The following is a 22797-nucleotide window of genomic DNA, read 5'->3' on the forward strand; positions in this document are numbered from 1 at the left end:
CTTGAGAGGAAAGACTGGGAGACCTGGGTTTGTGGTGAGATTGGGGTCCAGGGAACCTCAAATATGAGACTGAAAGGCTCAAGAGGGAGCCTGGCTGGGGTGTGAGCAGTAGAGGTGGCTGTAGGCCCAAGGGGTGAACTTTGTAGGCTTTATGGCTTCTGCCTGCCCAAGGGTCACCTCTCTTCTCTCTTCTCCATTCCCCATTCTCTTGCCCTTTCCTCCCTCCTTCCCTCCCTTCACTTCATCTCTTTCCTCTCTCTTATGTCTTTAGGGGAACTGGGGAAGAGTATAGGGGAAAATACCACTTTGGAGTTAGGAGACCTGGGCTTGAATCTCCCTCCCACCTTTTCCCCACCCCAATTTTTAAACCTTCAAGTCTCTTCTCTGGACCTCAGTTTCCTCTTTGGTAAAATGAAGGGAATGGGCTCGATGAGGATTTCTGCGCTCCCTTCCAGCTCTATACTCCCTCTTCTGCTCCCATCTTTCCATTTCCATCACTCTTCTGCCACCTCTGCTTTCTGCTGCTCTCAGTTCTCTCCCTTTCTCCATCTTCCTTTACTTAGGCCATCACTTCCTTGTCTAGCTCTTCCTCCCATTCCTCTTTGCTGTCTCCCTGCACTGACCATCGATCACCCCATTCTCCTCTCTTCTCTTTTACTTACCTCTCTCTCCCTTCCCCATTGGCTTCTTTCCTCCACCATCTCTTCTCACATCAGCTCTCACCTACAGCTACTTCCTTCTAGCTTTCCTCTCCCTTTGCATCCCCTCGTGTTCCTTTTTTCTCTGTCCATCTCCCCTTTGCTCTTTCCTTCTCTCCTTCCAGCCTGCTTTCTGTCTTCCTCGCCCCTCCTCCCTCTGCCCTCCTCTCTTCCCAATCTCTGTCTCCTCCCCAGTCTCTCCTCTTCCTTCCTTCCTCCCTCCCTCCCCAAAATAAAATCGATGCAATATTCAGGAGGGTTGTTGGATATAAATAATTACGACTCAGGAGTTTAACGAGATGCAAATTCCCCTCCCTGGCGGTGCGCGGGGTATAAATTGCTCTCTGACAGCCCGTTACAAGGGTAATCATTTCAGAAAGGCAATTTTATGCAAATGAACCTACTTGTCTAATGGTTGGTGGCTCTTCCAGTGCTGGGGGGACTGGGAAAGTGGGATGGGGGTGGGGAAGCGGATGCTATAGGGGTCAATCCGGGCCCCAGGGGGAGAGGGCATTGGAGGGAAGTTGAAGACATCCTTTGCGTTGGGGCTTCTCGAGGGGGTGGGAACTCGGGGCTAGGAAGTAGGAGTGGGAGGGTAGATCATCTCTCCTCGATTGCTGAGTGGCTAGGGAGGGGAAAAGGGATAGTGGGAGGGCTGGAGCCATGGAAGCTCTTGGGAGACTGGAGGAAGTGGGAGGGGGAAGACTGGAGGCTGATGGGCTGGGGAGCTGGATACCTGGGTCCTCATTTGCTTCCCTTCTCCCTTTTTCTCTTGGCCCCTGGTTACCCATTGAGACCATTGACGAATTGGCATTTAATTAATCCCAATGAATTATTTAGAGGCTTCATTATCCAACATCAGGGGCTGATGAGAGCTGGTTGGGGGGCGGAGGGTGGACTGGAAGGCTGTGATGTCAAGAAAAGTAAAGGAGGGGCATAGGGCATAGCCCCATGGACTTTGGGTTGATAACCCCTCTGCTTGTCCTGGCCCTCTTCCTCCAGCTTGACCTTACCCCAGATACCTTGAGTTCTTTGGGATGTAGAATAGAAGGTTCAGATCTGGAGAGCTGGGTCGGGTTCTTGCTGCTATCTAAGGGGCTCTCCCTGTATGTGGACTTGGGTTCCCCCTCTGTCCTTGAGTCAGATTCCTGCTTGCCTCTCTCTCACATCCCTCAACTCCCAGGATCTGCCCTCTCTTCTCTGTCCAGGTCCTGCTCCCAAACTGTCCGGAGTGTTTCTTCTGTCTTCTTAAGGCTGTCCATTTGACTCCCATCCATTTGCCTAGTTCTGGTCGCTGTTCATCTGTCCTCTCCCTGGATGTCTCCCCTCTTCTGGTCCTGGGACCATCTGGGTATCCCTCGTTCCTCTTCCTTTCTGGGATTCTCGAGCTTTTTGCATGTGTCCTCTGCCTCTGTGGCCTCCTTGTCTCATCTCTGAGGCCTGAGGGCCCCCCTTCCTCTTTTGTTCTTGGAATGACTAGGGTTCTCCGAAAGCCTCTCCAGACTCCCCAAGAGGTGCCACTGGATTCTCCTGTTTGGGTGTCTCACCACATTGACTGTCCCCAGAATCCTTTGCCGGTTGAGTGTCTACTTTCCCATCAGTCCTCCTTACACTAGGTGCTCCCTGTCTGGGTGTCCCTCTCTCCAGCCTTCCCCATATCCTGTCCACTCTCCTCAGAAGGAGGGCCACGATCCCCCCAAGGACCAAAGGGTGAAGCTAGAGCTGGGATTGCCAGTCCGTCACGTCACCCTTGGGCCCAGAACTCAAGCGTTGCTGTGCTTCGCCCGGGGCTACTCCCTTAACACTGTGTCCCCATCTGTTTTCTCGCAGGCCCAGGCACCGGCCCCGCCCCCGAGGAAGCCTGAGGACAGAGGCCCCTTCCCCCGGAGCCCGGCGGGGGAGGCCCCCCAGCAACCACCAGCAGCAGCTAGCCCTCTTCCTCCCTGCCCCCCGTCGGGGGGGCTGGGGCTATGGCGCAGTGAGCCTTCGCGCAGGAGCTCGAGGGCGCTGGAGGACGCCCGGGGAGGCCGCCCCCATCCTGGCCCCATGCACCTCCGACTGTGAAGCCTTAGGGCGGGGCGGGGCGGGGCGGGCGGGGCCACGGGGGCCTAGGCGGGGGCGCGGCCCAGAGCCAGAGCCTCCATGGTGAGCCGGGTGCCCGGGGCGCTGGCCCTGGTGCTGGCGCTCAGGCGGAGGCTGCTGGGGCCTCCCGGAGCGCTGGCGCTGGCCTTGGTGCTGACGCTTGCCCTGGCCCGGGGCGCAGCGGGCCTGGAGTTCGGCGGAGGCCCTGGCCAGTGGGCGCGCTACGGGCGCTGGGCGGGCGCAGCGAGCAGCGGCGAGCTCAGCTTCAGCCTGCGCACCAACGCCACGCGCGCCCTGCTCCTCTACCTGGACGACGGGGGCAACTGCGACTTCCTGGAGCTGCTGCTGCTGGATGGGCGCCTGCGGCTGCGCTTCGCCTTGTCGTGCGCCGAGCCCGCCACGCTGCACCTGGACACGCCGGTGGCCGACGACCGCTGGCACATGGTGCTGCTGACCCGCGACGCGCGGCGCACCGCGCTGGCCGTGGACGGCGAAGCTCGCGCCGCTGAGGTGCGCTCCAAGCGGCGCCACATGGAGGTGGCCAGCGACCTGTTCGTGGGCGGCATCCCGCCGGACGTGCGGCTGTCGGCGCTCACGCTCAGCACCGTCAAGTACGAGCCGCCCTTCCGGGGCCTCCTGGCTAACCTGAAGCTGGGCGAGCGACCCCCCGCCCTGCTGAGCAGCCAGGGCCTCCGCGGGGGCGCCGCCGACCCACTCTGCGCAGCCCGCAACCCCTGTGCCAACGGCGGCCTGTGCACCGTGCTCGCCCCGGGCGAGGTGGGCTGCGACTGCAGCCACACGGGCTTTGGCGGCAAGTTCTGCAGCGAAGGTGAGGCGGGGCGCCTGGGGGGGCGGGAGGGGGCGGCTCCTCCCCGCTTTGCCCTTTCCTTATCTGGCACTGCCCAGGCCCAGCCCAGGCCCCCTCTCTCCCAGGCAGGCCTCCGCTAGTTTGCCAGCGTCCCAGCCCCTTCCTGGCCTTTCCTCGCCTCACAGCGCCGGGTGCTCCTTACTTTAAGTAGAAGCATCCTCAGGGCCGGGGGCACTCCAGATCCTGCCTCACCATCTGGCCTTTGCGCTCCCACAGGACGCTTCCCTCAGCCCTCTGCCCTTCTCCCTCACCCAGCAGCCCATTCCCCCAGCCCTCCTGCCACACTTTTGGGTGTCTGGGCCCCTAACCTGCTCTCACTCGCCCAGGCTGCCCCCTCCCCTCCCCATCCCCACTGGAAGCCCCTGCAGTTCCCCTCAGCCCTCCTCCACTGTGCCCCTGCTGGGGGGTAGAGCATCGGCAGTGCTTCCTTCTGCTGCCCAGGGCTCAGGCCATCGTCTCCCCACCTTTCAGACATCCTCCCTGCATCGAAGGCCCAGCCCTGAAGTCCCCTCCTTGGAGTCAGTGGGTAGCAGAAGCAGCTCCTCCATGTGCCTAGGCCAGGGCCACTGTGCCTGCTTTCTCTTCTGTCAGAGAGCCCTCAGCTGCGGCGAGCCTTCCTCTCCTCCCAGCCCTGGCTCCCAGCTTCCCTGGAGCTTGGGAGGGGAGCCGGTGGCCGTCTGCTCTCTCCTTGTCCCCTTTTCCTGAGTCAGAGTCCTGCCTCCTTTTGCTCCGGGGCACTCCCAGGCGTTCTGGTCGCTGAGCTCCGGGAGGTGGGTGGGGGCCTCCCTGACCAGCCCTCTTCACGAGGTTCCTTTCAGGGCGGACAGTGGAAAAGTAGGCCCTGGTGGTGGGAGGTGTGTGCGCCTGGGCCCGAGTGGGAGTGGGCGTGCTAAGGAGAATTAGGAGTCCGCAGGCCCGTCCTGGGCCGGCCCCAGCTTTCCTCAACGTTCAAATGAGCTGGTCTGGGTTCGGGAGGGGGTGCGTCAGGCTGTGCATTGGTGACTGCCCTTAGCCTGGCTCTGAGGGGCCTGGGAAGGCCTTGGGGATGGCAGGCAGCTTTGGAGTTTCAAAGGGGGCAAACCCCTTTTGGGAGAGCCGCCTGGTTTGTTTGGGGGTTCGGCTCCAGAAAAGATGGATTGTCTGCTGGGTAGAGGCCCGAGGCGGTGTCGGCGGGCAGGTGAGGGTGAGGGTGAGCCAGGCAGTTCCCAAGCTCGGCGTAGTCTCTTCGGCAAGAAGTGGCCTTTTTAGGGAGGGGCAGACAGTGGTTCTGCTCACTGGGAGGGGCTCCCATTGTAGTGATCTTCTAGAAGAGGGGGCCACCTCTTTAGGGAGGGCCCTTAGTCAGCTTGCTTCTCCTTTGTTCTCAGCGGCAGCTGTTCTACAACAGGTGTGAGGGGAGTGTGTGTGTGTGTGTGTGTGTGTGTGTGTGTGTGTGTGTGTGTGTGACTGGGAGTGCCCCCACGAGGCTCTCTTCTTAGGGGGGGCCTTTGGCTCAGTGGTTTGTTTCCATAGATGTATGAGTGTGCACCTACGTGGGGAAGAGGAACGAGCGTGGAGCTGGGCCACCTCAGAGGCTGTGTGCACACAGAGGGCCGTGGGCGGTGGTGTGTGTCTGCAAACAGAGCCCTGGGTCTGTGGTGTACACGCAAGTGTTGTTGAAGGACTCTGGCTGATTGTGTGTAGCTCTTGCGGGTGGTTGTGGGGGTGGGGTGGGGAGCTGGGGTGGCAATGGCCTGGCAGGGCGGCTCTGTGTGTGTGGGAGCTTGGGATGGGGGGACACAGGGCTGTATGTACTCAGGGAATCTGGCACCTTCACACCTTTCCTCCCAGGAGTTCAGGTGTTCTGTAAACTGCGAAATTGTGTGTGTGTGTGTAGGGAGTATTGATCGAATAGGTGTGTGTTTATGTGTAGAAATCCCAAGCAGACTAGTATGGGGGTGACAGACCCAAGTGTGCTTTTGTGTGTGTGTGTATGTGTGTGTATACTTACATGTGATCCTATTGATGCATATTGATGGATGGAATCAGTTTGTAGAAACATCTGGGAGCTACAAGAGCTCTGGCTCTGTGCTTTTGGCTCTCTGTCTGTCTATCTTTGCTCTATCTCTGTCTCTTTTTCTGTCTCTCTTTGTCTCTCTGTTTCTGTCTCTGTTTCTGTCTCTGTCTCTCTGTGTCTCTCTCTGTTTCTGTCTCTATATCTGGCTGTCTCTGTCTCTGTCTCTCTCGGTATCTCTCTGTGTTTCTGTCTCTGTCTCTGTCACTTTGCCTCTGCTCTGTCTCTGTTTCTTATTGTCTCTCTGTCTCTCTCTCTTTGTCTTTCTGTTTCTCACTGTCTCTATCTCTCTCCTCTCTCAACTCAGTCTGCTCCCCAGTTCCTCAAACTTGTCCTCCACCCTATTGGTAGGGTCAGTTCTGAACTGGTGCTGTCCATTTACTGGGTGAAGAATCTGAGCCCTGTTCAAGTCACACCCCATGGGCATCCCCTCGTCAGGGCTGGCCCCAGCTGCCTTTTCAAGCTCAGCCCTCTCAGCAGAGGTCCCCTCTGGACTTCAGGCTTCAGGACTAGAAAGCAGATTAAGAGTTCATTTAGTGCCGCCATCTCCCTTTGAAGATGAAGAAACAGTAGCCCAGGGAGGAGAAGGAATTATAAAGGTGGGAAAGATTAGAGGAGACTGGGACCCAAGGGTCCTGATTTCCAGTTCAAGGCTGTATTAGCCATCCTTGTCTTCTTTCCTGATCAAGCGGAAGAAGGGCAACCTGTGGTGGGGACGAAGGAGAACAAGACTCATATGTAGTCTTGAATAGAGGTCCAGACTTTCTGGGGCCCCTCGCTGTAATAGAGGCCGGTCAGCAGGAACTGGGGCCCTCAAGGAGAGAATTTGTCAGAAATGGGAGCTGTCCAGCCAAGGAATAGACTCTTTGGAGGCTGTGAACTGCCCTTCACTAGGGGTCCACTGACTCACATGGCTCAGAGATGTAAAGAACCACAGTGATTATCTCCTCCAACCCCTTCATTTTAAAGATGAGGAAACTAAGATCCAGAGGATGAAAAGGACTTATCCAAGGTCACAAGGGTAGTAAATTGTCAGTCTGGGGTTCAAACCTTCTCTCAGAGGTTAGGTGATTACTTGTCTGGGATGGTGTGTGTGTGTGTGTGTGTGTGTGTGTGTGTGTGTGTGTGTGTATTTCATCATAGATTAAGTGACTAGATCCAATGAAGTCTAAGGCCCCTTTCACCTTGGAGGGTCTGTACTGTTGGGTCATTGTACCGGTGTGGGGAGACATTGATAATTACATCACAGTAGTTTGGGGTTATATTGGCAAAACTTAAAGCAATTGAATAGAAATAGGGCCTACTTTCTGCTCTTATGGTCAGAGGGTCAGATATCTAGAAATAGAATGACCCATAGAGACCATTCAGTTTAACCCCCTCATTATACAGAGGAGAAAACTGAGGTCCAGATTGAGGAAAGGACTCACCCAATGTCATACAAGTAATAAGGGGGACAGATGGAATTTGAACCCAGGTCCTTGGACTCCAAAGGCAATGTTCATTCTACTATGGTATCACATGATGATGATGGTGGAAGATCAAAGGAGGAAGAAAGATGTGTGTGTATGTGTCTGTAGTCCAGGGTAGGTCAGTGTACGGATTTGTTCAGGATCTCTCTGTCTCTTGCTTTTTCTCTGTCTCTGCTTTTGTCTCTCTTTTCCCCTTATTCTTTTCCTCCTTCTCTCTCTTCCTCTCTCCGCCTCCACCTCTGTCTCTGCTTTTATCTCTGTTTCAGCCTCTCTGTGCCCATCTGTTCTGCAGTCAAACTTTTCTTTATGTATTTTCTTCTTCACTTAAAATGTGACTTCCCTAAGAGCAGGGGCTGTAAGTTTCTCCTCTTTATGTCACTTGGCACATGGTAAGCTCTATGCAACAATTCATTTCTTTGACATCCCTCCATCCACCTATCTATTCATTTCTCTCTCCCTACCTCCATCCCTCCATCCATCTACCTCTCCCTCCATCCCTCCCTCCTTTTCTCCCTCCCTCTTTTCCCCCTCTCTTCCTCCCTCCCTCTCTTCCTCCCTCCCTTCCTCCCTCCTTCCCTCTCTCCATCCATCCTTCCCTCCTTTTCTTCCTCTCTCTTCCTCTCTCTTCCTCCCTCCTTCCCTCTCTCCATCCATCCCTCCCTCTTTTTCTCCCTCCCTCTCTTCCTCCCTCCTTCCCTCTATCCATCCATCCCTCCCTCCTTTTCTTCCTCTCTCTTCCTCCCTCCTTCCATCCCTCCCTCCATCCCTCCTTCTACTCGTTCATTCCTTCATTCTCAGGCTTTGCTTCTGTCTCTTCATCTCCGTCTCTGACTCTGGCTGCAGTTCTGTCTCTTTTTGTTCCTGCATCCTCAAAAGGAGAGTTGTAGCTTGTGATAATGAGGACAGAGTGGGTCCTGCATGTGCGGTTGGCATGGTCACGGTGGGGGTGATATTCTTCAGCTAAATTCAACTGGGCTTATGTCCTGCTCCTAGTAGGGCACATGTGTAGAGGGCTTGGAGTGTTCCAAAGGACAGGGCGGACTGTACTCCTCCCTCGCTCAAGAAGCTTCCATAGCCCTCTTTGGCCTCTGGGAGACAATCTGGACACCTCTGGTGTTTAAGGCCCTTCGCAGTCTGGTTGCAGCCTGAGCTCAGGTTACTCACCCTTAGGCACTTTGTGTTCCAGACAGAGCGCCTTCCTTGCTTTTCCCTCCCCAGCCCTTCTGCTTCTGGGTAGGCCGTCCTCCGTACCTGGAGTGCTCTTCCTCCACTCCCTGTGGCACCTCTAACTCCCAGCCCAAAGCCACTTCCTACAGGAACCCTCTCCCGCCCCTTCCCCAGTGAGTGCTTCCCCTTGTAATTCTGTCTTCCACAGAGAATATGTGTTGAGCACTGGGGGAAGCTCTTGGAGGGGCTTCTTTTGCCCTTTCAGCTCCTAGCCTGGGACCGGGCAGCTGGTGGGCGCCAGGACATGCTTGTAGAATTGAGTAAACTCGAGAACCCCTTCCTTGAAGCTCCCCGTGAAGTGGGTAAAGATGGCCGTGTTCAGAGCGTGTCTAGGGAAAGTGGTTGACCCCGCTGCAGAGCTGAGCAAACTGAGGCTCGGGGAAATGACGAAACTGCCCTAGAGTGGACTCGGGGCAGGACCTGTTCTAGGACAGGAAGGCGACTGGCCTGGCTGGAGCCGTGTGAAGCAGGTGGGTCTGGGTTAGGTCAGGGAGGCTTGAATGCCAGGAGCGTGCCGCCCGGAATGGGGAGAGTGGCACAAATGCAGATGAGCGCATCGGAGCGGAGCAGAGCCAGGAGCTCAGAGCTAGGCGGACTTCAGGAAGCCATCTCTGGCAGCCTGGCCAGGAGGGAGTGGAGGGAATGGCTCCCAAGTGCCCGAGCCGGCCCCTCTCACCACAAGCCTTCCCATCTCCACTGCCCTGCCTCGTGTCTCTTGTGTGAGAGCCCACGGGGGGAAGAGGAGAAGCCAGTGCCTGCCTTCATCAGAGAAGCAATAGGGGCACATAGATTGCTCTGAGACAGTGGGAGGGGAGGAATAAGATTATTTCAGCTGTCTCACAACAACCACACGATCTCCCCATTTTAGAGATGAGGAAACTGAGGCACTGGCCCAGGGACATGTAGCTAATGAACCCCAAAGGCAGGATTCCCAGCCAGCTCTTCTGGACTTCCCAGGTCCAGAGCTCTAGCCATTAACCCGGCAGCTTCTTCGGGGTACTGCTCTTGGGGTTCAGAGGAGGGAGAGATGACCCGAACTGCATGCTTGTCTGCCGCCAACTTTTTATTCCAGGTCAGGCCATCTCTCTCCACTGTCCCTCCAGAAGATGCTCAGAGCTAGCCCTGGCCATGCCCTTGCCCGACCCCTGCTAGAAAGGACCTCGGTCCATTGCCTTCATTGCACAAATGGGAAACTGAGGACCACTGGGAGGAAGGCTCTTGCTTTCTCCATTCACTCATTCTGTAATTAAGTCCTGAACCCGATTGTGTGCAGTGCACTGTGGGGGAGGCCAAGGGATGGTGGCACAGGTGTCTGTCCCCAATCCTTGCAGATGGAGCCCTTCCACGGAGGTCGGATTTCTAGACCGCCATGAGCTGCCGGGGGAAGGGGACGAAGCCATTTAGAAATTGTTAGCTGTTTGGGAAGGAAATCTCTGAACATCCTTTGCAGCTCTCTGCCTTTGAAAGTGTGCCCTGGGGGGCAGCAAGGGGGCTCCATGGATGGAGATCTGAGCCTAGAGAAGGGAGGTCCCGGGTTCCAATCTGACCTCAGATAGTTCCCATCTGGATGACCCTGAGCCAGTCACTGAACCCCCACAGCCTATCCCTGACCGCTCTTCTGCCTTGGAATCAATGCAGTATTGATTCAAAGATGGAAGGTAAAGGTTTAAAAACAAAGTATGGATATGTATAATCCAGAGGAATTGCTTGACGGCCCCTGGAGTGGGGAGGGAGACAACAAGAATCATGTGACCAAGTGGGCAGCTGGGCGGCTCAGGGGATGGAGATCCAAGCCTGGAGACAGGGGTCCTGGGTTCCTGGCTGGGTGACCCTGGGCCAGTCACTGACTGCTCTTCTGCCTTAGAGTTAATCAGCACACAGCTTTGTCTGTCAAAGATGATCTCCAAGGCCCGTCCCGGGGCCACATTCTGGGCTCACCTGAGGATCATTGGCTCCCTCTTGGGGAAGGCTGGGAGCCCCGAAGGGAAGGGGCGACGGCAAGAGAAATGGGGGATGCTATGGAAAGGCATTTGAGAGGCAGGCGAATCTGGGGTTCTGTGCCAAGCACGTGGGGGCCGCGAAGGAGACCGTGAGCTCGAGAGGGCTTGTCCCACGGCCAGATTGCCCCCAGCGATGGGTATCCAGGAGGTGTTTAATTAGTGCTTAGTCTTGTCTTTGCTCAGGGGAGGGGAGGACCAAGAGAGCCCACAGAGAGCGGGGCCCTCGAGGGGAACCTGGGCAAGGAGGGTGCAACACCAGAGGGCTGGAGTTCCAGTCTTGGCTCTGCCACTGACGAGCTTTGGGAGGACAGGCAAGTCCTTCGCCTCCTGGAGACTCACTGCAGCATCCATAGAGGGAGGCGCCTGGACGAGCGCGCCCAGGAGTGTGGATGGCAAATGGAGGTGGATGAGCGCGTTTGGACGATGTTTTTCCTTTGTGTTTCCGTGTATTTAATGGGGTGCATTTAAAGCCATGATTCCGGGTAGAGATCTCCGAGTATCACCTGATGGATGGGGCTCCAGAGCACCCCAAAGACCGAGGGGGCAGATGGACATTGGCCTTGTGCCTCCCCCTCTGCCCAATCTGCCCCTTCCCCTCCCCAGACCTCAGTTTCCTCACCTGCAAACTGGAGGTAATGAGACATCTACCACCGCTTGCCAGGGCTGTTGGAAGGTTCACATGAGAAAATACCTTCCAAGCCCTTGGCACCCCCTCATGCATGGTGCGAATGGGGGGGCTCCCTGTTATTCTCTGACGTCTCCCCAGCTCCAGGCCTCTGAGCTGAAGCCAGAGATGGGTAGCGTTTGGTAGCTGTGTGTCGGGGGGACTCGCTGCTCTGCATTCTTGGGGTCCTTGAGGGTGGCAAAGCACTCATCGCATCCTTGAGGGAGCCCAGCTCCCTCGACAGAGGCGTTCCCAGCTAGTCAGCATGGGGGGGCCCAGTTTGGAAACATGGTGCTTGGGCAGTAACCTTTCCAGGACACAACGGCCGTGGGAGGGTGGGGGGGTCACCCTGTGGGTGAGGTGGGCTGTGGAGAAGGGAGAGAAGCAGGGGGAGCTCCAGGCAGGGCTGGAAGGAGGAGGAGGAGAGCTGTGTGGTGGTGGCCAAACAGAGGGAGCCGTGCCGGCACTGTGTGCCTCCTGGGGGTGGCTGGATGGTGGGGATGCGTCACCATCACCGTGTCTTTGAGCCTCCTTCGCTGGCCCTGGAGGGGAGCAGACAGAGCAGAGGAAAGAGAGTGTGTGTGGCTGGAATTGGGCTCATGACTGCTTCTCAGCTGGCATCCTCCATGTTCTTGGGGTGACCCTGGCCTAGGGACAGAGCCAGAAAGTCAGAGTAGATGCTGGGTGGGTCTCCTAGGGCTCAGGGGGCTCAGGGGGCTTCCCTACCTCAGAGAGTTACCCCCAATCTGCTAAAAGTCCATCTCTGACTGCTTCCCTCCCTCTGTTCTGTGCCCAGTCAGTTACCGGGTCTTATCTGTTCTGTCTTGTAATGTCTCTCACCTTCGTTGATGGGCCAGTAAATGTTTAACAACTGACTCTTTGGGAAAGAAAAGCAGCCACAGCAAACTTTGAAGCTTGGTCTCTATTATGAATACGTTGGCCTTCATTTTCTTGAGTCTAGAAAATCAGCAAAACATTTTCTCCAGCACAGTGGATGAAGCACCATGCCTGGAGTCAGAAGGTCCTGGGTTCAAATCTAGCCTCAGAGACTTTCTGACTGTGTGACCCTGGACGAGTCACTTAGTCCCAATTGCCTACCCCTTACAGTTCTTCTGCCATGGAATCACTACTTAGTATTGAGTCTAAGGCAGAAGGTAGGGGCTTAAAAAATAAAACAAAACAGCCAGAAGCCCTGATTTCATTTGTCGATTCCTGAAGTAGAAGTGCTCCCTCCGAACGTTTAACAACCAGCTCTCTTGAGCCAGCCCTACGTCTCTCCCTTCCTTTCCATTTCCATGGCCACTGCTCAGACCATTTCAATAACGTCTTCACTGGCCTCTCATCTCTAGTATCCTCCATGTTTGCCTAACCTGCTGCTGGAATAATCTTTGTTGCGATCACCCCCTTCCCAAGGACCATCAGTGCCTCCCTATTGCCGCTGATTGAATTGATTTTCATTTATTTATTTATTTTGACACTATTTTTTATTTGGTCAATTTCAAACAGTCCTTGGTTACAAAAATCATTTTCTATTCCTCCCTCCCCTCCCCCCGATTGAATTTAGCACTGTGTCCTGGAGTCAGGGGACTTGGGTGAAGTTTACCAGTTGTGTGGCCTGGAGCGGGAATCCCTTCATCTCTCTGTGCCTCAGTTTCCTCCCTTGTAAAGTGGGGGTAATAACTATAGTCGCTGCCACCTGGGGCCATTGTGAGGGAGGATGCTTGGTGGCTCAACAAGCATCCATTCCATTGCTCTGGGGCCAGCCCTCTGCAGAGAAGAGAAGCGTCTTATCTTCCTTCTTTTTTCTCTTTTAAACTCTCACCTTTCAGCTCAGAATCAACAGCGCATATCGGTTCTGAGGCAGAAGAGCAGTCAGGGCTGGACCATGGGGGTGAAGTGACTTGTCCAGGGTCACCCAGCGAGGAAGTATCTGAGGCCAAATTTGAACCCAGGACCTCCCATCTCTAGGCCTGGCTCTCCATCCACTGGGCCACCCAGCTGCCCCAAGAATGGAAGCTTCTTGAAGGCAGGGACAGTCTGGTTTTGTCTTTGCTCCCTGAGGGCCTAGGACTGTGCCTAGCCTGTACCTGATGAATGCTTGTTGATTGATCAAAGAGAAAAACAAGACTGTTCCTGCCCTCAAGATGCTCTTGTTCTTCTGTGAGGGAGGATACCGATGACATGGGACCCAGGATTCCTTGGCCCTGGCAGGGACCTTAAAGAGCATGTTTCCAGCCAGGGCAGGAGCCCCTTCTGGAGGGACCTTCGTCATCATGGTTCCGTCGTTTCAGTTGTTTCCGACTCTTCGTGACCCCATTTGGGGTTTCCTTGGCAGAGATACAACTGTGGCTTGCCGTTTTCTTCTCCAGATCATTGTACAAATGAGGAAACTGAGGCCAATAGGGTGAAGGGACTTGCCCAGGGTCACACAGTTAGGAAGTGTCTGAGGTCAAATTTGAATCCAGAACCTCTGGGTCAAACTCGATATCCACTGAGCTACTTGGCTACCCCTAGATTATGTCAGTCTTTTCTGTATTGGTCACATTCATCATTTGTTACTGCTCAGGATCATTCCATGACGTTCATGAACCAAAACTTGTTTTCACCTCTTTGCTACCTCAAAACCAATGCTGCTAGAAATAGTTTGTTGTCCGTAGAGTCTTTCTTTTTGTCACTGACCTCCTTGAGGTATATGTGTTGCTGTTGAATCTCTAAGGCAAAGAGTATGGACATTTGAAACACTTTACATTTATTCCAAATCACTTTCTAGAATCACAGCTCCACCAACAATGTATCAGTGTGTCATAACTCCTCTGACATACACTAGATAGAGTTACCTGTGTTTTAGCAAATATCTAAAAGTATCTCCTGCTGTTCCCATGGAAACGTTGGAGAGCTGTGAAAGACAAAATGGCACGCCTAGATGGATTTGGGAACAGTCGAGAGTCTGGACTCAAGAGTAGTCCTTGGTTAGATGGCCACTTGGACGCAGGTCTCCGGCAATCTGTGCTTTTCCCTGCCCTCTTGCACATTTTCATCAGAGACTTGCCTAAAGACATAAAAGGGCTGATTATGAAACTTGCAGGTGACCCAAGGCCAATGGGAGGGCTGACACAGAGTCAGGGCCCAACGGGATCCTAACAGACTGGGGCAGAAAAGACAAAATTCAAGGGCTTCATGTAAAGTTCTTCACTGGATTCAAATGGTAACGACTTCACAGGGACTACGGGCCAGTCAAGCTAATTCGCACTCGCGTGAGGACTGCCTAGAGGCTTCTCAGTGTGCTGGTTTCCAAAGTGTTTAAGCAAAAGGAGCCCTTGTGTGTCCTGAGCTCCCAACCCTGATCAGACTCATCTAATTGGCTGTCCCGTCGACATCCAAACTCAATGTGTCCAAAATGGAACCTGTTATTTTCTTCTGCCAACCCTCCCCTTTCCCAGATTCCCCCAATTAGTCCCATTGGGCCCCTCCTCCTCCCATTTCCTCAGACGCAGCCCAGAGCTCATTCTTTTTATTTTATTTTTATTTAAAACCCTCATCTTCCATCTTGGAATCAATACCGTGTATGGGTTCCAAGGCAGAAGAGCAGTCAGGGCTAGGCAATGGGAGTGAAGGGACTTGCCCAGGGTCACACAGCTAGGATGTGTCTGAGGCCAGATTTGAATCCAGGACCTCCCATCTCTGGGCCTGATTCCATCCACTGAGCTACCCAGCTGTCCCCTCCACCCCCCAAGCTCACCCCCAGCCCCAAACTCATTCTTGACGCCACACTCACACTAACCTTCCATATATCCAGTCCATTGTCCAATGTTCTTGTTTCTCCCTTCACCATTTTCTTGCCGATGTCCCCTTCTCTCCATTCATGCAGCTGCTCCCCCAGGCCCTCGACATCTCTGCCCCCAATTATTTCAGCATCTTCTGAACCCCCCATCCTGTCTTTTGGCCTTCCTGCCTCGAATTCATCCTCCGCCAAAGTGATTTTCTTAAATTGTGATCTGATCGCGCCACCTCCCGATTCACAGTACATTCTAGTGACTCCTTCTAGGATCAAATAGAAACTCTTCCCAATCTGTCCCCTTCCATCCTTACTGGATTGATTCCCCTCATTTGTTGTTGTTCAGTCCTGTCTGACTCTTCCTAATCCCCTTCGGGGTTTTCTTGGCAAAGACACAGGAGCGGTTTGCCATTTCTTTGTCCAGCTCATTTTTCAGATGAGGAAACTGAGGCAAAGAGAATGAAGTGACTTGCCCAGGGTCACCCAGAGAGTAAGTGCCTGAGGCTGGATTTGAACTCAGGTCTTCCTGATTCCAAGCCCAGTGCTTTATCTCCTGCCACACTTCAAAATGGCTTTCTTGTTGTCCTTCCTAGATGGCCCTGTCTCCCATCTCTGGGCCTTTCCCTGGCTGTTCCTTATGCCTGGGTTGCCCTTCACTTTTCCCCCTTCATCCCTCAGCATCCCTAGGGCCATTCGAGGTTCAGGTCACAAACCAGTCCAGTAGGTGCTCACTGTGGACTGAGTGAGGGTCTCCCTTTCCCCCATATCCACACTGTCCCCCCAACTGTCCTGACATTCTACGCCTTCTCCCGTCTCCACCAGACTCCAGGCCAGTTGCTGGTGGTAACAGAGGGCTGTTTGCCAGCCAGGGGTTAGTAGGGGCGAGCAGAATTCCCAGGAGCCCCCTCAGTCCCTCTGTACCCTCCCTCGCACCCCCGTCCCGTCTCCCTGGGGCCCCGTTTCCAGCTCTAACCTTTGTCTCTCTCTTTTCTCTCCCTCTCTCCTATGAACCTTGTCTTCCTGCAGAGGAACAGCCCATGGAAGGTGAGTGAGGTCTCAGGCCTGCCTGAAAAGCTCCCCCTCAGGCTCTAGTGTCTGTGGCAGGCGGCAGGGCGTGGGGTGGGCATTGGCCATCCAGAGACATCCTCTCGAGCCATCTGGGAGGTGACCGAATTGGTGAGGGACTGAGGCTGGGGAAGCCGGATGCCTGGGTTCCCTCTTCCTGGCACGTGTGGGCCCAGCCCTGCCCGGTGCTCTCAGGACCCCCTTGCCACCAACACAGTGGAAATGGAAAGAAGGAAAAGGTGGGATTGGGAGCTGCTGAGAGGGTGTGGATGTGGTTTGCTGCTCTCTGCCGTCTGAGCCCCAGAGAGAAGAGGGGGGATGGAGGACAGTGGGGAAGGGCCCTTACCTACAGGGATGGGGGGACGAGGGATGGTGGAGAAGCAGGGTGGGAGAGGGGAGTCAGGGAGAGAAGATGGGGTCCCAGCCTGCCCTGCCCTGCTGCCTGCCAGAGTCCTTTGGGGGGCTTGTTCCATGACAATAAAATATTCTTTGGGTTGGCAGGAGATGGGAACTTGGGGGGCGGGGAGAAGACTCAGCTGGGGGTTGGGTGAGGGGCTTCGGGGCTCTGAGGTCAGGTGGACAGGATGAAGGCTTCCACACTTATTTTCCCCAGCTCCTCCCTCTCCCCTATGGGAAGCTTAGCTTTAGGGCTAGGAAAGGTGGTCTGGCTGCCTCCCTGGGGTCCCGGTAGGGCATGGCCAGGAGCCTGTGGGTTGCTCTTTTCCTTTCGGGGGCAGACTCCAACAACTTCCTCTGTCTCTGCTTTCTGCTCGGTCTCTCTCCCCATCTCTCCTTTGCTCTTTGTTCTCTCTCTCTCTCTTTGTCTCTGTCTCTAGTCTCTATTCTCTTTTCCCTACACCATAGTCTGTTTATGAGTCTCTGCTGGTCTCCGTTACTCTGTCTCTCCCTCTTGCTGTTTCTGTCTCTGATTTGCTTCTTTCTCCTGGGCTAGAATAGAGAGAGAGGGAGCTGGAGGGGCATTGCTAAGGATCCTGGGGAGGGAACTGGTGACTGCTGGCCTCTGCTGGACGGGCTGGGAGGGGGCTGCAGGGGATGGAGGCCTGGGGCACCCCAGGGGGCCCTCAGGACCAGAGTCTAGGGAGAGAGCTGGGAGAAGGGAGCAGGACAGGAGAATTGGGGCATCCCGGAGCCTGGTGGCCCTGGGCCTCCCTGCTGCCACCCACAGACATGTGTTAGGGGAAAAGCAAAGTATCTAGTGACTGAGTGTGCAGCTTTGCTGTGTGCTCGTGGGGAGAGGGTGTCCGTGTGCATGTACCTGCATGTGTGCGCGGGCATGGCTCTCCAGTAAGTGCCCACATCTCTGGGGTGTGTGTGCATGTATCTGTGCCTGCGTGTCTCTCTGAATCTGGGTGGAAGGCATTATGGGACTGGCTGGGCAACACCTGGATGAATGTGTGAGTGTGATAGACAGATCCAGCGAGAGAAAAAGACTGGGGAGAGAGAAAGGGAAGAGAGAGAAGGAGAAAGAGAAGGAGAGAGAATGGGAGAGAGGGAGAGAGAGACAGAGAGAGAAGGGGAGAGAGAGGGATGGAGAGAGAGGAGAGAGACAGAGAATGGGAGAGAGGAGAGAGAGAGAGGGAGAGAGAGGAGAAAGAGAAGGATAGAGAGAATGGGAGAGAGGGAGGGAGAGAAAGGGAGAGAGAGACAGAGAGAAGGGAAGAAAGAGGGATGGAGAGAGAAGGAGAAAGAGAGAATGGGAGAGAGGAGAGAAAGAGAAAGGGAGAAGAGAGAAGGAAAGAGAGAGAGGGAGAGAGAGAAGGAGAAAGAGGAGAGAGAGAATGGGAGAGAGGGAGGGAGAGAAAGAGGGAGAGAGACACAGAGAGAGAAGGGAAGAGAGTGATGCAGAGAGAGAAGGAGAGAGACAGAGAGAAAAGGACAGGGAGGGAGAGAGGGAGCAAGAGAAGAAAAGAGAGAGAGGGAGAGAGAAAAAGAAAGGAGAGGGAGAGAGGAGAGAGAGAAGGGAAGGAGAGAGAGGGAGGGGAGCTGAAGAGAGCAGGGGGGAGGGAGGCAGACAGACAGACAGACAGTCAGACAGGAAGAGGGGCAGAGGAGGAGAGATGGAAGGAGGGAGGGGTGCGTGTGGTGTGTGTGCGTGTGTGTGTGCACGAGCACGCGTCTCCATGTGTGAGTGTCTGGGTGGGTCTGGGTGGACAGGGCCTTCTGAGTCCTGGAGATAAGATTTAGTGTTGGGATGACTTTTACTTGCTCTTGGTGTCATGTCTCCTCCAGAACAAAGGCGAGATGGAGAGGAGAGGAGAGGAGAGGAGGGAGGGGGGAAGGAGAGAAAGCCCAGAGGGGAGGAGGGGACCTGGACTGTTGTGGGGCAGGGAAGGGAGGTGAGAGGAGGAGGGGGGAAGATTTGGGGGGGTGGAGAGAAAGTGGCCCGATAGGGGAAAGTGGCAGGGGCTGGAAGAAAGGCTTGCTTGAGGGACAGTGATGGATGAATGGGGGTGGGGAGACAGAAGAGAAAAGAGGGGGAGAAAGAAGACAGGGAGGGAGAAGAGGGGCAGAAACCGAGGGAGACACAGGAAGAGGCCCAGGGAAGCAGAGAGAGAAGCAGGGCATAGGAGGGAGCAGAAGGAGCACTGACGCCCAGCCTGGAGGAGGGGATGGGAGAGCAGGCTGGAGTTTTTAAGTCAAAAGGAGAGACAGACAGACACATCCAGAGAGAGCGCTAGAGACGGGCAAAGACAGACAGACAGACAGACAGACGCACACACACTGGGAGACCCAAACCGGGGGTGGGGGGGGGTGGGGAGGGGCTGCCCATCCAAGCTGCATACATAGGCAGGCTCAGGACTGGGGTCAGGGTAGAGGCAGCAGGCTCTGTGTGTGCATTCCCAGGTACCCAAGCCTCCACCTCCATGCTGGCCTCACCCCAGATTGGGTGACAGACACAGCTGGGGGCACCTTATGCGCTTGCTTCAGGCAAGACCCCCAGGAATGCCATCCATCACTGCCAGCTGCAGGGTCTCTGGGCTGCTGCCCGCCTTTGGGGTGTTCACATCCTGGGGGTGAGTGTGTATTTGGGGCCTCCGCCTGGCTGTGCCTGGTGCCTCTCTAGCCCTCCTCGGGACCCCTCCACTCAGCCCCCGTTGGGGAGCAGCCCTTCTGCCCTCCAGGCTCCAGGGGCCCCACCAGAGCCACCATCTCCCCTTGCTTGCTGCTCCCAGGAGCCCCAGGGATTTCGTGGGCACCCCTAGTCCCGCCGGAGACGGGCACGTCCTCCCCCCAGCCTCCCCCTCTGCCTCCCCTTCTCCACAGAGGGGTGACAGACACAGCCGGGGCACCTTATCCGCTTGCTTCAGGCGAGCCCCCCAGGAATGCCATCCATCACTGCCAGCTGCCTGGGCGAGTGTAGCGAAGGGAGAAGACAGGAGAGGCAGAGCAGTGGCTTCCAGGCAGGGAAGGAAAAGGGGATGCCTGGGAACACTGTCGAGGTGGTGGCAGTGTGTGTGTATGTGCCAGTGGTGGGGGAAGGCTTGGAGGGGCCCCGGGGGCTTCTGGGGAAGGGGCAGGAGCCCACTTCGGGGGGTGCTTCTGGGGGGCATCATCAGAAGGAATGGGGGCCATGCCAGGGCTGGGCAGGGGCCGGGGGAAGACGGGACCCAGGCCCCCCTTCGCCAAGATGGCTGGTGCCGTCACGCCTGAGGGAGCTGAGCAGCCAGTTGCCTTGGCGACGGGAGGAGAGTACCGCATGCTAATGAGACTGTGGAGGAGCTGGGCAGCAGCGGGGTCCAGGGAGGGGGAAGGAGTGTTAGCTCTGGCCCAGCCGCCCTGCGGCCCGCTGCCCGGCCTGCCAGCTGAGGGGATGGGGCGAGCTCCTGAACTGGGAGTCCGGGCGCCTGGGTTCTGGGATGGCTCCAGGGAAGCGGAGGGGGAGGGCACCAGCTAGGTGCTGGGGGCAGCCAGGCCAGGAAGCAGGGCTCTCTGGAGGTCAAACTTGGTCTCCCCTCCTCCTTCCTCCCCCTCCGCCCTCCCCGGCTGGGGCTCTGGGGATGCTGGGCTTCTCAGGAGCCCAGAGGACTGCCCAGGAATGAGGCGGGGGCTGCGTGGCTTCCCTGCACCCTGCAGGCCCAGGACGGGAAAGGCAAGCCAGGCCCAGAGAGCCGGGAAGGGCTGGGTGTGCCCTCCCATGCCCCCCCCCCCCAGCCCGGGCATCTCGGGCCTCGCTCATCTCGGGAACCCTTGGGGCTCTGTAACCTTGACGAGCTCCGTCCCGGCCCCAGCTCCCCCGGGCCGACGGCTCATTGCCACAGCAACCGGGATGGTTTCCAAGGGCAACATGGCACTGCTGGCAAAGTCCCCTCCCACATCTCCAGCCCAGACGCCAGGGCGGCTGGGGTGGGGGCAGGGTCCACGGGGCGAAGGGTGGGGATGGGGGGCTGCTCAGACTAGGCAGGCCCCGGGAGGGGTCCCTGTTCTCACTCGGCACGGCCCGGGGTGCTGCCTGCCCGGCTCAGGGGGCTGAGCTGTTCTCCTCACGGCCGCCCATGCCCCAGTGGGGAAGGAGCCGGAAAGGGCCCTCCACAGCCAGGATGTAGCTTTTGGGGTCTCCCCAGAGAGAATCTTGCCAGGGGAAAGACCGACCAGACCACTGCGGCCTCCCCTTCCTGGCCTGAGGTCTCCCTAGGGTGGACGCCGGCCCGTCTAGGCTACCCTGGCCAGGCTCCTCCAAGAACCCAGGCATCCAGGCCCCTGGCATCCGGGGAGCCCAGCTGCCCTGTGGGGCCACAGTCTGGAGGGCAGGGGGAGCCGGGCCAAGCGAGAGGGGCTGCCCCCGCCCCAGGGGACGACGCACTCTCTCTCCAGGTGGCTTTTGATTTCTCTGTGTGTTTTAATTTCTCCTCCATCCGAATCGTTTTTTCTCGTTGACCATTTTTTTTTCTGTCCGACTTGGAAGAAAAAAAAAAGAAAAAAAGAAAAAGGAAAAAAGCATCTCCCCTGCCCCCCAGCTTCTCTTCCTTTTCCTTTTTTTTCTCCCCTCGGCAAGAAGAAATAAAGAAACCAAACCCTCCTGTTTCCCCCTCACTCCCTGCGATCAGCCCCGGCCTCATTGCTCCTTTGGACGCTCCTGGCCCCCTCTCAGTCCTCTGCCTCCTCTCTGTGTCTCTGATCTGACTTTTTTGTCTCTCAGTCTCTCTCTCCATCTCTGCCTGTCTCTGCCTCTCTCTGACCCAAGTCTCCAAATCTCCCTCCCTCGTATAGTCTGATTCTGTCCCCTGCCTTGGGTCTCTCCCTCTCTCTACCCTTCTCTAGCCCCCAGACTTCTCTCTCTCTGACTTCTCTATATCTCTGGATCTCTCTGACCTGTCTCTCTCTGTCTCTGCCTCTCCCTGACTTCTCTCTGTCTCTGTCTCTCTCTGCCTCTGGATTTCTCTGACTTCTCTCTGTCTCTCTGTCTGCCTCTCCTTCACTTCTCTTTGTCTCTGTCTTTCTCTGTCTGCCTCTCTCTGTCTCTGGATCTCTCTGTCTTGTCTCTGTCTCTGTCTCTCCCTCACTTCTCTCTGTCTCTGTCTCTGGATCTCTCTGACTTCTCTCTGTCTCTCCCTCACTTCTCTCTGTCTCTGTCTGTCTCTGTCTCTGGATCTCTCTGACTTCTCTCTGTCTCTCCCTCACTTCTCTCTGTTTCTGTCTGTCTCTGTCTCTGGATCTCTCTGACTTCTCTCTGTCTCTCCCTCACTTCTCTCTGTCTCTGTCTGTCTCTGTCTCTGGATCTCTCTGACTTCTCTCTGTCTCTCCCTCACTTCTCTCTGTCTCTGTCTCTCTGTCTGCCTCTCCCTCACTTCTCTCTGTCTCTGTCTTTCTCTGTCTGCCTCTCTCTGTCTCTGGATCTCTGTCTTCTCTCTGTCTCTGTCTCTGGATCTCTCTGACTTCTCTCTGTCTCTCCCTCACTTGTCTCTGTCTCTGTCTATCTCTGTCTCTGGATCTCTCTGACTTGTCTCTGTCTCTGTCTCTCCCTCACTTCTCTCTGTCTCTGTCTCTGGATCTCTCTGACTTCTCTCTGTCTCTCCCTCACTTCTCTCTGTCTCTGTCTCTGTATCTCTGACTTGTCTCTGTCTCTGTCTCTCCCTCACTTCTCTCTGTCTCTGTCTCTGTATCTCTCTGACTTCTCTCTGTCTCTCCCTCACTTCTCTCTGTCTCTGTCTGTCTCTGTCTCTGTCTCTGTATCTCTCTGACTTCTCTCTGTCTCTCCCTCACTTCTCTCTGTCTCTGTCTCTGGATCTCTCTGACTTCTCTCTGTCTCTCCCTCACTTCTCTCTGTCTCTGTCTCTGGATCTCTCTGACTTCTCTCTGTCTCTGTCTCTCCCTCACTTCTCTCTGTCTCTGTCTCTGTATCTCTCTGACTTCTCTCTGTCTCTCTCTGTCTCTGTCTCTGTCTCTCCCTGGCTTCTCTCTGCCTCTGGGTCTCTGATTCTGGCTCCAGCTGGCTCTCTCATCTCCTGTGTCTCTCCCTCCCTCCCCCTGCCCTTGGCATCGGGTCCCCTCCGCCGATGCCTGTCACAAGTTAAAAGGGTTTTAAATTGTGGCAGCTACAGCTCACCCCCTTCTCTCTGGCCGATTTTGATGACTCGTGTTTTCTGTTTCTTCCTCTCTTTTTTCTTTTCTTTCTTATTTTTGTTTTTGTTTTTGTTTTTTTCCTCCTCTTTCTTTCTCTCTCCTTCCCCTTTTCCAAGGTCCGGCTCACCTGACGTTAAACAGTGAAGGTATGAAGTTTTGGTTTGGTTTGGTTTGGATCTGTCCCCCTCCCCCGAGTCCCCCGATTTTGTTCTGGCACCCCCTCCCCCGTCTGTCTGTCCGTCCGTCCGTCTGTCCCTTCTTTGTTTTGGGGGCTGGGCTGGGGGTGGGGGCTTGTCTGGTCTGTGCTCTTCCTC

At 55.8% G+C, this 22797-nt stretch overlaps 1 protein-coding gene and 1 long non-coding RNA gene across 33 annotated transcripts in view; one reads left to right on the plus strand and one right to left on the minus strand.

Moving 5' to 3' along the window:
- NRXN2 (neurexin 2) overlaps positions 1-22797 on the plus strand; it is a 173916-nt gene that overhangs the window by 12142 nt on the left and 138977 nt on the right. For 25 of the 32 annotated variants that reach the window (XM_056801461.1, XM_056801462.1, XM_056801463.1 and 22 more), the window contains exons 2-4: positions 2529-3609; positions 15863-15880; positions 22600-22629. In XM_056801461.1, the coding sequence (XP_056657439.1) occupies positions 2841-3609; positions 15863-15880; positions 22600-22629 (817 nt within the window). In that variant the 5' untranslated portion in view covers positions 2529-2840. The remainder of the gene's footprint in view (positions 1-2528; positions 3610-15862; positions 15881-22599; positions 22630-22797) is intronic. The other 7 variants (XM_056801453.1, XM_056801457.1, XM_056801470.1 and 4 more) reach the window with 1 other exon arrangement.
- On the minus strand, positions 1069-2532 carry LOC130454950 (uncharacterized). Its single transcript, XR_008912694.1, has 2 exons — positions 1721-2532; positions 1069-1604 (listed from the first exon to the last, which is right to left on the minus strand). It is a non-coding gene; the product is annotated as an uncharacterized LOC130454950 (long non-coding RNA).

The sequence above is a fragment of the Monodelphis domestica genome, chromosome 6 (assembly GCF_027887165.1).
Source record: "Monodelphis domestica isolate mMonDom1 chromosome 6, mMonDom1.pri, whole genome shotgun sequence".
Taxonomy (NCBI): Eukaryota; Metazoa; Chordata; class Mammalia; order Didelphimorphia; family Didelphidae; genus Monodelphis; species Monodelphis domestica.